This window comes from Lutra lutra, chromosome 15, assembly GCF_902655055.1.
Source record: "Lutra lutra chromosome 15, mLutLut1.2, whole genome shotgun sequence".
In the NCBI taxonomy this organism is placed as follows: Eukaryota; Metazoa; Chordata; class Mammalia; order Carnivora; family Mustelidae; genus Lutra; species Lutra lutra.
Window position 1 is genome coordinate 6156457 of NC_062292.1, and position 17017 is coordinate 6173473.

The 17017-nt window shown below is 39.8% G+C and overlaps 1 protein-coding gene across 1 annotated transcript in view; it reads left to right on the forward strand.

Moving 5' to 3' along the window:
* Positions 1–17017, forward strand: part of FMN2 (formin 2) — a 359646-nt gene that overhangs the window by 247601 nt on the left and 95028 nt on the right. Inside the window, exon 15 of the mRNA XM_047705078.1 lies at positions 10921–11013. Within this exon, the coding sequence (XP_047561034.1) occupies positions 10921–11013 (93 nt within the window). The remainder of the gene's footprint in view (positions 1–10920; positions 11014–17017) is intronic.

Here is a 17017-nt window from a genome sequence, read left to right on the forward strand (position 1 = left end):
TTTTTTACTAACTAGTAAGTAATTTGTGAGGTGAGTCTTGGAGAATATGTAAATATCTTATTTCTCAGCAGAATTTTACCCAAGAATTCTAGTGTCTGTTAGGGTTTCTGGCCCCATTATTCTTTATTTAAGAGCTGAAGCTTGCCATTCTTTTGTATACATTTCTCTTAAACAAATTTTGGTATAACTTCAATTCCATTTTAAGTTAATTTGGTCTTTAACGTTTCATGAGAGATTAATGAGTATGGGTGAGGAGAGGTTAAGGGAAGACTGGTATCCCTGTGCCTATAGTCTCAGTGCTATCTTTGCTGCAGATTTGTACAGTTTGCTTCCTTTTTCTGTGAAACATTCTGAGCTAGTAGTAATGTTCAGTCTCAGAAATCAAAAATTTGTCCCTATGAAGTAGGATACGATTTGGAAAAGGAGAACAGCTAGAAATAGTCACGCTTATTATTTTTAGTGGAAAATAGTCTTCAGTAATGTCATCATGTCATCATTTATCATATTTGTGTATTCCAAAAGAAGTTTGATTTTAAAAGATTAAGTTTGATTTATGCATGGATTTATTTATAGAGTTTTGTCGTTGAATGTCAAAATTCCCTAAAACCTTTCCTTTGGCTGGTTCACTGGTGGTTCAGAAATTTAGAAGACACACAATGATCTGGTAAAAAACGGATCATTCTTGACTACATAAATGCCTTCTTTTCACTTTATTTTCATAGCATAAGTGATGTATCATCTAAATTAATGGAAGAAGTGTGTGAATATCTTGTGTATTTAATCTCTAAAGGAAAAACCGTGGCAAAATGTATTGTTTTAAAAGGGCGCATGTTGTCTTCTGAGGTTAAATAAGAGCAAATCTCCACCTCTAGGATGTGTTGTGATTCATAAGGTTGAGTCTTTTTGCGTTGTCAACCATGTTAAAAAAAATAAATATTCAGACAATGGGGGAATATATTTTTAAAACATCAAACCTCACCCAAATAAAAAGGTACTCTAATCATTTTGGAAAAATCACAACAGAAATATTGCATCATTTGTTTTAGTCCTAAGAGACTGAATGGGGTCTGTCTGTGTTTTATGTGGGATGTTGTTATGACATTCTTTTTTAAATTATTTGTGCACATGTGTGCATTAGCATGGGGTAGATGGGAGGCTGCTAAAAGATCTGTCACTCTTCCATAGTCTTGAGAGTTGTTTCGTCAGTGTTTGCAGGATTGCATACATGTGTTCCTGTTCCTCACCCAAACAGACTCTCTTAATGTCTGAGTGGAGACCAGTTGTTTTAGAATTCTAGCCCAATTTTTGTTTTTCAGACTATGGGGACTCAAGTAGAGGCAATGATATTTTAAGGTTGAAATGAAAGTAGACTGAATTGTTTTCAAATAGATGGAAGGTTATCCTGATTACCTCCTTTGAGTCTGTAACAAACATGTATTTATTTTATTTTATTTTATTTTTCCAGTGTTCCAAGATTCATTGTTTATGTACCACACCCAGTGCTCCATGCAGTACGTGCCCTCCTTAATACCCACCACCAGGCTCACCCAACCCCCACCCTCTCCCCTCCAGAACCCTCAGTTTGTTTCTCAGAGTCCATAGCCTCTCGTGCTTCATCTCCCCCTCTGATTGTTCCCAACAACCTTCTCCTCTCCTTCTCCCAAGGTCCTCCGTGTTATTCCTTATGCTCCACAAGTAAGTGAAACCATACGATAATCGACTCTCTCTGCTTGGCTTATTTCACTCAGCATCATCTCCTCCAGTCCCGTCCATGTTGATACAAAAGTTGGGTGTTCATCCTTTCTGATGGAGGCGTGATGTTCCACAAACATCTGTTTAAAGGTTTATTTTCTGTTTAGAGATTGACTCTTCAAAATCCTTTTGAAGAACATGCTCCAGGTGCCCCTACTACACAACTAGAATTGGTATTTGAAATGAAACTTGCTACCCTTAGATTAGATTCCCTGTGTGTTGTACCAGTGGACAAGACCTAAGGTCCGTATGTGAAGCCAGAGGCAGAAATTCAGTTCTATGTGAAAGACTGTCTCCAGATGAGAACCAAAACAGTGGAAGAGCTAATCTCAAAAGTGGAGAGGCCCTCGTCACTCGAAATGTTCACAACACGGGCCAGGAGACTCAGAATAACTATATGGTGTATAATTTTCGTGACTTCATCTCTTGCAGATGTTAGGACATTTTGGTATCAGGTGGAGTCAACACCAATGTCTCCTCCCAAGGCCCACAGAGTACAAACTTGTGGAGTTTTGTTACATAAAATGATGCTGTTTTCCATACTTAACAAATAGGCCAAAAAAAGGAATTTAGAATTGTTTCAGTTTGACTTTGAATCCCCTTAGTAATAGAGTGAATCCATTTTAAATGATCTAAATGACCAGGGTGGTATTGCTTCTGATAAGAAAACATTAAGCTGTCATGTTTCCCAAGGCCACATGTGAAAAGAAAGTGTAGTGCCAACTTCGTACACTCACAATTGGTCCCATGTTCATGCTTAGACCCATCAGTAACCAACTTGGAGGACTTGCTCCTAACAGGTGGAGACTTATGGAGACAGTGACTAACAGACAGAATTATGGTCCCTCCACTTTCTCAACACATAAGTAAATTGCAGAGCATAACAAGTGGTGTCAGAGGGACCTGGTGGGGGCGGGAGGGAGTCATCGATTCTAGCCAGGGTCACCCACAGTCTCAACACAGAGTGTGTCTTCAGTGGTTTTTACGTGTGTCTCAATCAAGTGTGAGATAGGCCAGTGATTAATAACTACCAGTAAATATGATCTATATAAGACGCATTCTAGGTTGTCCTTAGAGAAATGTCACAGTCACAGTCTGAAGCACGACCTTCAGTGCTTGACACTTAGAGATGACTGGTTCACTTTCCTCGCATCATTGTGGTGTATGGTGGTGGTAATAGTGTCACAGTAACTATAGCAAACCTATTAGTCCTGCAGTGCATGAGGCAGGTTCCCTTGTATTTTATCGACATAAAATCCCTTGATCTTCATAATGAAGTACGTGCTGTTACTGTCCCTCATATTACAGGTGGAAGAACCTGGGGCACAGGGAGACTATCTACCTTCTTGAAGGTCACAGCTAGTATGTCTTCTCTTTTTGCAACCTGTAGACTGTATTTGTCCATGGAAGTGCCTCGTGTTTGAAAACAATGGCTGATGGGTGTGAATGGACCAAAAAAAAAAGGATAATCCCTCTTATAGGAATGCTTATATAAGGAGCAAAATGCCCTGTATTGTGCTTTCATTCATTTCAATTTAAAACCATGTTCACTTCCAAAATCCTTCAGTGGAAGACGGCACCTGCGAAACACCTGTTAAGGAAATCATTCAGTTCTGTTGAGTTTTGTTTTGAGATATAAACTGATGAGCTCCAAGCGAACTTAATTTATTCCACTGGCTAGCACGCTAAGTCTGCTGTGTCCAACTAAGGTACTGTGGGATGTATGTGTGTGTTTGTGTGTGTGTGTGTGTTGTCTCTGTCCTCTTTTATTATATTTATAGGATAAAGGACTACTTTGACATGAATCTGCAGACCTTTAATTTTAGGGATGAGATTTTTTGGAAACCCATATTTAGGATAGATACACACATATTATACTTCTCTTAGTGGGCAGCTGAATCTTTGGGTCCATTGTTGGCAGGACAAGGTATTTTGAACATTATTCAGAAGTTATCAAGAATTTGTGTGTGTTTATTCATCATTCTTCCCATGGCCCATGGCGTACCTTTGCTGTACAGGTTTTCTTGGGCACTTGTGCTAATAGGCCAAGATGTTAACATTCCTGGTCGGTTTCTGGGCTCTTTGATTCATTACTTTGATTCATTACTTCCCTTTCTTTCCTCACTCTGTTACAGCGTACCTTTTGTCTCTAGCACCACTGGATCTCTTGTCACTATTTGCCAAATTGAATTGGACATTTTATTTCAACCTTTGTCCCGTTTGCCGTCTCTGTTGCATTTGACTGGCTGTGTGTAAGTCACTAGCCTGTCAGCTTCCCTGACCCCACTCACTGCCGGTTCTCCTTCTGATGTCTGACTGGTCTGCTTCTTCTCTCTTCATGGCCTCCTCTTTCCCTGCTTCTGCATCAGAGTTGGTATACCTCAGGTAGGCGCCTTGGCCCAGTCTTGTCACTTACGCCTTTGTCGAGTGATCTCATTCAGTGTTTCCGTTGTCGCCCTGATCTGCAGACTCACACCCCCAAGCCCTTGGTGGAAATCATTCATGGATGTTCCACTGGCATCTTAAGATGCAGGATGTTTGAAACCACATTCTTTTCTTTCCCTCTGAAAGCTACTCTTCCTCCTGCATTCTCTCTCCGCAGAATGCTCAAGCCCCAAAGCTAGATGGCATCCGTCCTCCCCCCAACCTTACCTCACACCTCAGTTCACATTAGAATCACTGCGTGGACTTTTCCTGTGAGTCTTGTCCTTCAAGTTGCATCTCTAAGGAGATGGGTGCATTGGCAGGGAGATTCTGAAAAGGCCCTCCAGTTGATTTTAAAGTTTGTCTCTTCGTGAAGGGATGGCTTACTTCAGACTAGTCAGTCACCAAGCTTTGCTATTTTTCCCTAGAATGTTTCTTGAACCCGTGCTTTCTTCTGTGTCTGTGTATGATTTTGCTTTTGTCAGTGCACATACTCATGAGATGTGACAAAAAGCTTTTTGCTGCTTCTATTTTCATTTTCTGGTTTGGGTTTTTGTTTGGTTTTGTTTTGCTTTTTTGGTGGTCCCCCCCCCCCCACTTTCAAGCAGTGATATGGAGAGGATGGATTTCAACCAAGCAGTATGACTGTCCTCAGTCACCAGCTCCACGAGTGCTGAGAGGCACAGCATAGGGGAACAATTTTTTTGATGGCACATATTTAGCAGGCGAGGTTTGAGTGTAAAACCAACATTCAGCTGAGATCCAGATGGCATTGATAATAGCTCACCTGGAGGGCCAGTTATGCCGTTTTGTTCTGGGAGCCGTTCCTGAAAATGAAATGCAGAGCCCAATTTCTCTGCTTTTACAGATACTTTATGAGCATCTTATTGGCTGTGTTGATCTGCTTTAGGTGGCTAGAATGACTTCTGGTTCCAGAAATTGAATTCAGTGTAATGTACAAGCCAGGCTTATCTGGGAAACAACTTGGTGTTAAAAGCAAAAACTTCTGAGTAATCAACTGTTTCTTTTCCTTTGTGTCTGTTACGTGGCTTCATCCAGACTCACTTGAAGCAGGTTTATAATAAAGCAGGTTTATTCTCCAGTGACCTTCTGGATGCTCACAGAAAAGCAGTGACTCTAAACTGATTAACACTGATTGAACTTGGAGACTTGTATAAGTCACAGCTGGAATAGTCCAATTCCTTTAAAACAAAACAAAACCAAAAAATCCAGAGTGCTCATGATCATGGTTCATTTTAGAGAGTGGTGTACAGTGTTCTTGCTTTAAACTGACAGTGATAAGATGGTGTTTGCTGTGCCCCCAAACACGCCAGTCTGTGGATGGCACTGATGTTTTGGGAGCCATTTTCTGGTCAAAATATCTGAGAGATTTTTGCTCTTCCAGTCCTCTGGCCGGATTTTTTCTTTGTATTTGGAAGCCTAATTCCTGCTTGCTAGCTCTTCAGCCCAATACAAGATCATTTGGGATTAGGAAGGCTTTTAAAAGCCAGACAAAAAGCCAACCTGATTGGGATTGCTCAGTTATACCAACATCCTTTAACAAATGTTTCTTTAAATTTGGATTTGACTGTAATGCAGATTTTCCAGGAACTCTGTTGTTTTAGGTTTTTAATAATGTTTCCAAATGACTCTTTAAGTTTGTAAGATTATAGCCCTTGGTGTGGGTTGTTGTTTTTTTTAGTTTACATAGTCACATATGCATTTTGAAGATAGTAATAATCAGGATGATCTTACACACCACGAAGTACTACCGTTAAGAGAAGGATGGGGCCCAGTCTTACAAAGAACTTTCCTTATTCCTAAGGCCCCTGGGTGGCTCAGTTGTTTAAACAGCCAACTCTGGGATTTCGGCTCAGATCATGACCTCAGGGCCATGGGATTGAGCCCCGTGTTGGACTCTGTGCTTAACAGGGAGTCTGCCTGAGATTCTCTCTCTCCCTCTGCCCCTCGCGCCCCCCCCACTCTCTGTCTCTCAAATAAATAAATCTTAAAAAAAAAAAGAAATTTCCTTAGTCCTTATCACATTGAACATATTCATATGTGTTATTGAATATATTAGATGTATATAAGAATTATACCTCTATATAAGTATATATAAACTCTACAATTTGTACAGTTTATTTTTTTTTATTTTTATACTTATCCAGCAGTCTCTTCCTTCTTAATATGGTGACTAAGTAAAACGACAGTCACCTACAAATACATGGTGTATCACTATGAAGAGCTTTGGAAATTTGGATTGGTTTTTTGTATGTTTTGCATGAGACTTATGTGATGTTTTAACTGAGCACAACCGGTGAATTAATATCCAGATTAAGGAAAGTCATAATTATTGACATTGTTGAAAGGGCTTTTTTCCACACAGGATTTTAGTGTTTCCTCAGCCTTGCGAACGCTAAGCACACAGAGGAGAATAGGACAATCCTTGACTTCAGGGGATACAAAATAAAAGTAAATCAGAGACAAAGGTGCATAAACAAATAAATGGCATGAAATAATATCATTAGTAGCTATGTTTTTGTTTTTATTTTGTTTTGTTAAGTTTTTCAGCAGTTCACATCTCAGCACTCAAGGGCAACATCTTCATCATCCCAATCTCTGGTTGAGGCTCGGATAATTCAAGGAGCGACCCCAAGATCACATAGCTACTGGTGGAACTAGGCTTGAATCCAGATCTCTTATCCAAAGATTTGTTTTTATCTTCTGTCATTCACTCATGCTGTACAGAGCAAGGAAGTATGAAGTTCAAGGGGAGATTGACCCTCTTGGCTTGGGGTGATAGTTGAAACTTGAGTTGGTTCTGAGGGGTCAGAGTGTATCAGATGGGTGAATAGTATATGTAGGGTGTGGAGAAATTGGGATAGATAAGACATTTTGAAAATTAAGAAAAAGTTAATTGCGTCAGGAGGGTCTAATTCGTTTATGTATTCATTCCACAGATAATGGTTGGATGCCTATTGCTTAATAGGGGATGTTAGTAAATGGAGAATGGTAGGAGATCAGGGTCCTCAAAGAGTGGAATTTCTCTAGCTCATTGTAGACTTGAAGTATTTTTTTAACTGATATTTTAAATTACATAAGTAATTACGGAAATATATCTGGAGTATTTTATTATTTCTTATTGAGGGGGATGTGGAGGGAGAGAATCTCAAGGAGGCTCCACTCCCAGTACAGAGCCCCCTGTGGGGCTCAATCTCACAACACCAAGATCATGACCTGAGTCTAAATCAAGAGTTGGAAACTTGACTGTCTGAACTACCCAGGTGCCCCATATCTGGAGTATTTTAAAGCAAACTCCAGATGTATCATTCCACAGGAGATCAACCATAGAGATTTCTGCACAATATGTAGTTGAAAATTCCAGCAATTAGAATAGCTCAGTAAGGAAGAAGTGTCCTGGTAGGGAAATGAATAGAAATCACTGGAAACACTGAGATACAGACATTTTTTTGTAGCCTTCTGGAAGGAAGATAGTAAATGAGATGAGATTGTCAGGAAATGACTGTAGAGAGCATCTAGATCTAAAACTCTACTTAGTTCTTACTGTCTTACATGAAAATCTACTGTAAGTGAAGGTGCAAAGAGAAGAAATGAAAAAATAGTTTTTGCTGAGATTTGTATTAAAAATAGTAAGTTCATATGAATAGGCCAGGGACATTTATAAAATCAAGTGAAAATTAAAATAAAACTTTCTGGGGTGCCTGGGTGGCTCAGTGGGTTGGGCCCCTGCCTTTGGCTCAGGTCATGATCTCAGGGTCCTGGGATTGAGCCCCACATCGGGCTCTCTGCTCAGCAGGGAGTCTGCTTCCCCCTCTCTCTCTGCCTGCCTCTCTGCCTACTTGTGATCTCTGTCTGTCAAATAAATAAAATCTTTAGAAAAATATAACTTTCCCTCAGTTAACATTTTAAGTATTTTATTTCTTCCTTCGCTGTTATAGATTCTGTTGTTTCAAATTACTGAGTACGTATGAAGACCTAGAGAAACGTTGGCGCGTTGTGGAAGACTTTGCTATGGACTGTCTTTGCTCTCACTCTGCTCTCCTCACTAGTGAAATCCTCCTCGGGTCACCAGGTCCATCAGATTAACTTCTGCAAATGCCTAGTCTGAGGGTCTTTTTATAGCTCGCTAGACCTCTGGACAGAGTTTAGTTTCATGAAGACAAAGACCATTATTACCTTCATATTCTAGTAAAAAATGGCAGATGAAACAATTGTGACTAATGTCAAAATATTAATGTCTCTTGCCTCAGGCTTTTAAGTTTTGAAACTCAGACTGAGTGGAAAACTAGATCTCCCTGCCCTTTTTTTGTTGGTGGTGGTGTCAGCCATTAGACACTAGACTACTAGTATTCTACATTTCTTGTTGGAATTGGAAAATCATTAAAGACTGTATGGTTTGTTTTTTTTTAAGATTTTATTTATTTAGTTGACAGAGAGAGATCACAAGCAGGCAGAGAGGCAGGCAGAGAGAGAGGGGGAAGCAGGCTCCCTGCTGAGCAGAGAGCCTGATGTGGGGTTCGATCCCAGGACCCTGAGATCATGACCTGAGCTTAAGGCAGAGGCTTAACCCACTGAGCCACCCAGGCGCCCCAAGACTGTATGGTTTTATAGAAGGCAAGCCCTGAGGACAGGGTGACATACAGCGTTATATTAGTTTCGGGTGTACAATATAGTGAGTCAACAATTTACACGGCTCAGTGCTCATCGTGATAAGCGTAGTTACTGTCTGTCACCACATGATGTTAGTACGATATTATTGACTGTATGTCCTATGCTGTACCCTGTATCCCCATGTCTTAGTTGTTTTATAACTGGAAGATGGTACCTCTGAATTCATCTATTTCACCTGTCACCCAACCTTTCCTCTGACAACCACCAGTTTGTTCTCTGTATTTGAGAGTCTGTTTTTGTTCATGTGTTCATTTTAATTCCACATCTAAGTAAAATAGTGTGGTATTTGTCTTTCTCTGTATTATTTCACTTAGCATAGTCCCATCTAAGTCCAAGCATATTATTACAAATGGCAAGAATGTATTCTTTTTGTAGCAGAGTAATAGCCATTGTTTGCACACATATTTACACACTCACCCCAACGTCTTCCTTACCCATTCCTCTTAAGCTACGAGAAGGAGCATGGATCTGTGTAAGACTGCTAGTGGGGTTAAGTTAAGAGACTTTCAGGGTAGCCTAGTGAAGAACGATGAAGGCATTTGTTCCAGCATAAAGCAGGAATGGAGAGGACAGGCAGATTCTAGAAGCATTTAGGAGGTAAACAAACAGGATATTGGGATAAGGAGAGGAAGTCAGTAACTCTCCTGCTTTGGTATCAGGTCATGGTACCACCAACAGGAGAGTAAGTAAGGGAGTCAGCAAGGCTGTGTTGAGTTCTACTTGAAAATATTGATCTGTATGGAAGTTTAATTATGAGTCTAAAGATAGAAGATACTGGATGAGGGCTGTGGGTTGGCCAGTCACGAGCTGTCGAGACCCTGCTCTGGCCGAGTGAGGAGTGCTGGGGGACGTGGACAGAGAGAACCCCACATGTGTCCAGCTGGTCTTAAATCTTACTGGGCCTAATTGTCCTTACATTTGATGGGAAGAATGGGTGCGAACAGGACACCCCCCACACACACCCTTATTCTCCTGCTTAGACAAGCTAATAACCTGGAGGGAAAAGAAAACTATGTTTTAATAAGAGAAAGAAAATATTTTAAAGAGTGCAATATCAAAGTCTCCTTGAGGAATTAATTGGCAATCTTGCCTTAAGAATTGTAATTTCTGATTCAGATGTTTATCTGTCCTAAGTTTTGCCTTTCATATACGTGCTTTTTAATTTTGAGTTTTTTGCCAGTATCACCATCATGGCAGGAATTTCTTCAGAAATTTTCTTAGAAGTCCTTCTTTATTAACCCTTGTTGGCCCTGTAGTCGACTAAGGCATTTATGATGGCGTGGACGTAGAAAATAAGCTGTCGAGTCAGATCGGGATTTTGTTTATGGGTCTGCTGTTTACCATCTGTGGACCCTTCAGCAAATAAGTAGTCCTGAGCCTTGATTTCCTCGCCTGTAAAATGGGATAATGTCCACGTTCACTAACTAACTTATTCTGAAGATGAAGTTAACTAATAGGTTAAAAGTACCTGCCCTGTAATAGATGCTCCATAACTACTGATTTCTATACGGACACCAGCACCACAGTTGTTACTTGTCATTTCTCATAAATGAGGACTTTCATCAGGGACAAACCTGTGTTAGAAGTCCGTTGATAGTAACAAGGATGATGATGATAGGAGGTACTGATACCTTGCTTTATACTGTCTGCCAGGCGTCATTTGAACACTTTGTATCTATTAACTGATTTGATCCTCATGACAGCCCCGAGAGGCAGACACCTGTGATGTGACCATTCTACAGATGAGGCTGAATGGGGCTCAGCGCTTCAGGGACCCTCCTACGTTTGCAGTTTGGCAGTGACCAAACTTGGATTGTGGATTCTTTGTTTTTTTTTTGGATTGTGGATTCTTACGAACTTTTTACAGTCCCCCAAAGTGAAGCCATGATCATAGGCTTCTTATGTCCGTATCTGGATATTTCCAAAACACGTATAGAATGTGTATCAGTTAGTGTGGCTAATGGATTTTTCACATTAGTTAATGTGTTTTAAAAATTGTTTTAATGCTCCATTGATACTGTGACATTCTAAACTGTCTTCCTCTGGTTTCAGCCTGTGAGGTGGAGGCAGGGAAAGTATTCCAGGTGTCCTCAAAAGAGCACATCCAGCCCTTCAAAGAAAACATGGAACAATTTATCATTCAAGGTAAGTTCCAAAAAGACATGTCACGTTTCCCTTCTTTTTCAGCCGAAAGGTAGGTAGAAGGCATTTTTAAAAATAGGCATTGGTTAAAGGGGATTATTTTGACATTACAGAAAAATAAATTATGTTTAATCATGAGTCACACAGCTGTGAGAAGCTAGCAATTTGGTAAACACCCTATTATAGATAATTCTCGTTAGTTTTGATCTTTAATGACAATACATTAGCAGTACCTATTTATAAAGATGTTAAAATTTTATGCTTTTTGTGAGCGGATAATTAGATATGCTTCAAGTTTTAACTGAGCTATGACTTCAGTTCAACTTGATATCTATATTGTTTCTCAAAACACTGGGCCCAAAAACGAAGTACATTGATGTTTTCCAGATCTTCAAACCATTACATTGTATTTTTGTAGGATGTATAAATACCTCTAGATATTCAGTACCTTCTTTCAGAAAACTTAAAAACTTAATAAATATTGTCTTATTGACTCCTCCCATGACAGAAGCAGGGATCAAAAATTTCAGAAAATATTAAAGAAAATAAATTTTGAAGGGAGAAAATGTCTTTTAAAAATGTCTTGCTATTTTAATACATTGCAACTTACAATTATATCAAAGCTTTCGCTACTCAAAACATTTCTGCTGGGGAATATCACGTCTCCTCTGAAGATTGATTTGGGTCGTGCCATGCTCTGAGAAAGTTCTTGCTGTCAGGAATCCTCCTAGAGGCTGACATGGCTTGAGACCGAGGCCAAGGGGCACTCTGAAGACTGGCTCCGTCCTCTGTTTATCAGGCTACAGTTTTTATAGGATGTTGACGTGTCATTAATGATGATTTACAATGAATTCCAGTCAACACTGGAATTCGATTAAATGTTAAACGTAGATTTTTTTTTTCCAGATGGGAAAATACTATTTAATCACTTAAGAGAATCATGAAGATTGAAACAGAACTTTGGTCAGATTCATAAATCACAGTGATAGTCATTTCTAAATCCCCAGGTCCAGATTTTCGAGTGGAAATCTACTTAGTAATTCCTAAATTGTCTTTGGGATAAAATCAGAGTCCTGTAGTTGGTTATATATTAGAGGATGGTGTAAGCTCACTATATTCTTAATGATGAATAAAAGTGAGTCTTGCTTTCCTCATTCCTCAGGGGTTTTGGATCAAGAACATGCAATTTGGGAGAACAATATAAGTAAAGGATGAGATACTCTTTTTGCTTATGGGATAAAGGAGTCCTTAAATCATAAACTCAGTAAAGAATGAATGAGTCTGTCTTCATGGCTCTTCTAGCACTTTCAGATACCTTTTTTATTTTATCTCTGTCCTATTCAAGTGTTCTGATTACATGTTCATTACAAAAAAAAAAAATGAATACCCCTGATCTGCTCAGACATTCTTTTGAGTACTGAGTTATAGCAGTGAATAAGAAAGTACATTACCCAGAAGACAGACAATGACAATAGCAAATTCTTTGGAACACATCTTATATAGATGAGTTATGTCAAAATGTGGAGAAAAGGGTCCAGCTTCAAACATGAGTGCTTATAAGCCCATATTCAATGACGTGTAGTGAAAACAATGGATTTCAAAATGTTTCTCTTAAGATAAAGATTTATGAATGTAGCCATTTTTCTTGGTCCCATAGTCCTTCTAGTTATCAGGACTGAATTCTGCAATTAGGTTTATACTCTGAAAAGTGCATTTTACCTTAGCACAAATAATATACGCAAATCTTTGCTCATAATTAGGCTTTCCTCAGTAATAAAATAGTATTCTTATATTAACCTCTGTTCTCAAATCACCTTACATGCGTATATTAATGTTTTTATATATCCCATTAAAGTCTTTTTTTTTTAATCCCATCAAAGTATTTTTTAAATGTGCCCCATTTCAAAATCTAAAATCTCTCTCCAGACATTCAAGAGGCTATGCCAAATACTGGCCAAACACGTTTATTGCGTTAGCTCTCACAACATCATAGAAACATCTCTTATCCTCATCTCTTGGCCATTGTGTGGTCTGTGGAACACATGCTAACAGCCTGTGGGTTTTATCTAGCCCTGCGATCCACTGATTCACACACTTTGGTACCCCCTGTCTTCCCAGTTCTTCTCAAGCCAAGATTTTATGGTCTCAGCTCAAACATCTCTTTCTTGGGAATGTCCTCACCCCTGCTCTGAAGGAGGCAGATTTTCAGAACTGAGTCCCGCCCCTGCGAGGCATTCGTTGGTTGTAATGGTGCCGGCTCTGTACCATCTTCCGGAGAATCGAAGTACTCAGTAATATTAATACCAATAACTAATGTTCTTGAATACTGCTATGATCCCTACCCAGCACTGTACTCTTTATAACACTTACTGCTTTCTTCAGTTCTATTATGTATTTGTGCCTCTACAATGTAACCTCCATGAAAAAAAAGCAGCCTTGTTCGGTTCCTGACCATCCCTATATGTACAACAGCACGTAGCGTGTTGTACGCATGGTCTTGCCCACCTGACAGCACCCAACAACCCTCATTAAGCCCATCTCTTTGCTTTCTCCATATTTACACCAGAGCACATCAACTTTTTTGAAGAAGGGAAGGTCCTTAACACCAACTGGTATCACTTGGAAGTCCTGACCACAGGCCTGCTGTTAAAACTCATTTGTAGTCAGCACTTCACAAGATGGTCCTTGCAAATTTGGTTTTCTCGCAGTTTCTGAGAATTGTTCCTCTGGGCTCCTCTCAAACTTCCACAGTCTTTGTCTTCTGCTTCCTCCTTCCTCTGATGATGACCTCATTTTCTCCTGGGGTGAGAAATCAGATGAAGTCATATAGAAGCTCCCATACCTCCCTACCACCACATCTACAACCCTGGCTCAGGACCTCGGTCTTTGTCCTGAATCCTTAGGGAGCAGAGGTTTAAAGACATAAGAAAGTTGACACTGGCAGCAAGTGGGAAGGACTCTGTGGGAACAGATCAGACATGGAGGCAGGAGACTACTTGTAAAATTGTGATGGCAGATGGCTAGAGAAATGAGGAGATCTTGTTCTAAGGACATAGTGATAGTGCTGAAGAGAGGACATATTGAAGGGTTAATAGTAATGTAGAAGTAATGTAGAAGAGGAAGTTCTTGGTGACCAAGTCAACACAGAGGTGATGCATAGGTGTCCAGATTTCAGGTTTGCGTGGCTGAAGAGTGCTGGTGTTAATCACTAGGATAGAGAATATAAATACGGGAAAAGATTTGAATGGATAGGATGACCGTAAGTGGATGACATGATCATTGAGTGGGCGGATGTATGCCTGAGACGTGGCAAAGAGCAAACATGGAGGCTTGGGCATTGTAAGCAAGGTGATTATTGGATGGATGTGATCACCTAGAAGGATAAGAAGAACAGACACAGGGATAGAATTCTTGAGGAGGATACATTTATAGGAGGAGCAGAAGAAGCCACAAAAGGTGTTGGTGGTGAATTAGGTTGAAAGAAAATTGAGAGAGGCCATCGTGATGGAAGCCAGAAAGGAGGGAGGGATCAGAGTAGTTACTGGAGGAACATTTTTCTTGGATTGGCTCAGACAGAAACCAGTTTTCTGAGCTTTTAATGTTCAAGCGAGGAAAGGAGAAGGGCATAACCCTGCAGCAACTTTAAAAGTTATTGCTGGATATTGTAAGGTGCATCAGTGTTAGACAACTGTCGAATCAAAGTTATTATAATTTAGCTTATCTCTAATTTATACCAACACATGTGATGATTTTATGCATTGGATGTTTTCTGAAGAAAACTAATTAGTAATCACCAAGCGCTTACCAGCTTTTATCTACCACTTTGGTCCAATTTTCTTTTGTGCCTCTTTTTGTTTAAGTAAGAGGGAAGAAGAAAAAGATAAATGAGACAATCAGGGAACCTCATGCTACGCTAATATTTCTCTCAGAATTCAGTACACTCCTTCCTTTTCATTTTTCTTCCTTCTTTTTGGATGCAAGTTGTACTATGGACAAAGTGTGCGTATGAAAACCATATTTCTGAGCTAAAAGTCCCTTAGATCCAGTGGATTGCCTTTTATAGGTGTCTGTGCATGGTGAGATTGCTGGGAAAGAAATAGGAGCCTAGTTCTGTGTTGTTGGCCTCCATAGCCTTTTTACTCATACGACATATTTTGGTAAGTGCATATTTTAAAACTCAGCTCAACTGTTTTTTTGGGTGAATGGCAAATTAAAAGGTAGTTCCCCTCCATGCTAGTAAATGAAGTAAAGTTCTTCCTGTGATTTTATAAATCAGAAATAGCTAATGCTATTTTTACTAGCAACTCTCCGTATCTCCACCCGCCCCCTTTCCCAAACATTTCTTCCTTAAAGGAAGCCTAGTAAGTTGTAGCTGAACTAGAGGAATAATAGAATCAAGGATTAATGATTAATCTGGAATCACGTGCTTATCATGACAAAGGTGTTGAAACCTCAAGTCTCAATATACAATCTTTAGTATTGGTGGTTCTATGATTGTGAATGAAGAGACAAGGAAAGCAATGACATTAACTGTACCAAAGACAGAAGTCTGCCAGAAGTTTCTTCTGGAAATGGTGTCCATGGTGCCCTGTAAGCAATACTCCATATTCAGGATGAACATATTCAGGTGTGTTTATTTCATTTCCTGAAAATATAATGAGAACGTTTTTTTAATGATGATAAAAAGAAAAGATGCATCTGAATTTTTTTTTAGAGATTTTATTTATTTATTTGACAGAAGAGAGAGACCTCAAAAGTAGGCAGAGAGGCAGGCAGAGGGGAGGAGGAAGCAGGCTCCCTGCTGAGCAGAGAGCCTGATGTGGGGCTCGATCCCAGGACCCTGAGATCATGACCTAAGCCGAAGGCAGAGGCTTAACCCACTGAGCCACCCGGGCGCCCTGCGTCTGATTTTTTTATGTCTTTCATTGATCCTTTAAAGTAAAATAAGATGCAATTTTCTCTTAAGCACACCACTTTTTACTTTTGTAACAACAGTAATAATAATGTTAAGCGTTAATGCCAATTCTGCTGTGCTGAAGAATTAACTGAAGCCATTTTATACTCCACGTGATTTCAGTTTCATAATTCATCAGGATAGTCTTAAGCAACCAGTGTTATCCCCATTTTTCAGTAAGAAAACAAAAGCTCAGACGTCTCAATACTTGACTAAAATCACACAAGAGATGGCAAAGTCTCGTTGAAACCAATACTTCCCATAAGAAGCCTAAGCTAGCTACATTTTATTTTAATTTAAAAATTGTTAAAATATCATTAAGGACTCTAGGGGGTAGTGGATAAGTCAGTTGTGTAACGTCAGGTGGTAGAAACCATAATGCAGAAGAAATCACATGCAAGATATGCAATTTTTAAACTCAAAAGTCGGACCGGAAAGGGCCAACACTTCTGTGTTCATGCCCTGTGCATGCTGACTCTTTGCCCCAGCGACAAAGCTCTTGCCCCTGTGATCCCAATAAACGATGATTCCGTTGTGCCCCACCTGTCACTCTCAGCATGGAAGAGGCATACATTTGGGATGATTCTTATGAAAAGGAAACAGTCAAAAGCACCATTTCTGTCTGAGGGTTAGGTTTCCACTGGCCGCGGTCATTCATTCTATCCTGTGGATGGGAAATGATCAGAGAGCCTCCAAGGAGTGGTGGGAATTGATTCCATATGAGTCGGGCTCACAACAGCTCCCTGCCTCTTCCTGCTCAGGTGCTCCCTTATACTGAACATCTCCGTAATACGTTCCGTCCTGTGCCCTCGTTACTCCGTACACAGCAGACTCCAAAGAAACGATTATTTCACAGATAAATGGATGGAGGGTTGGCTTTCTCCATCCAGTCAAGCTCCTCAGGTCCTCTACCTTCTTATGTTTCCTGTCATTGTGACATGCCCCGTGTGGTTGTCCAAAACAGGGACTTTGGCCTCATTGTTCATTTTTTTAGTGACTGAATGCAAGAAGCACTTTTTATTTTTTATTTTTTTAAAGATTTTATTTATTTAT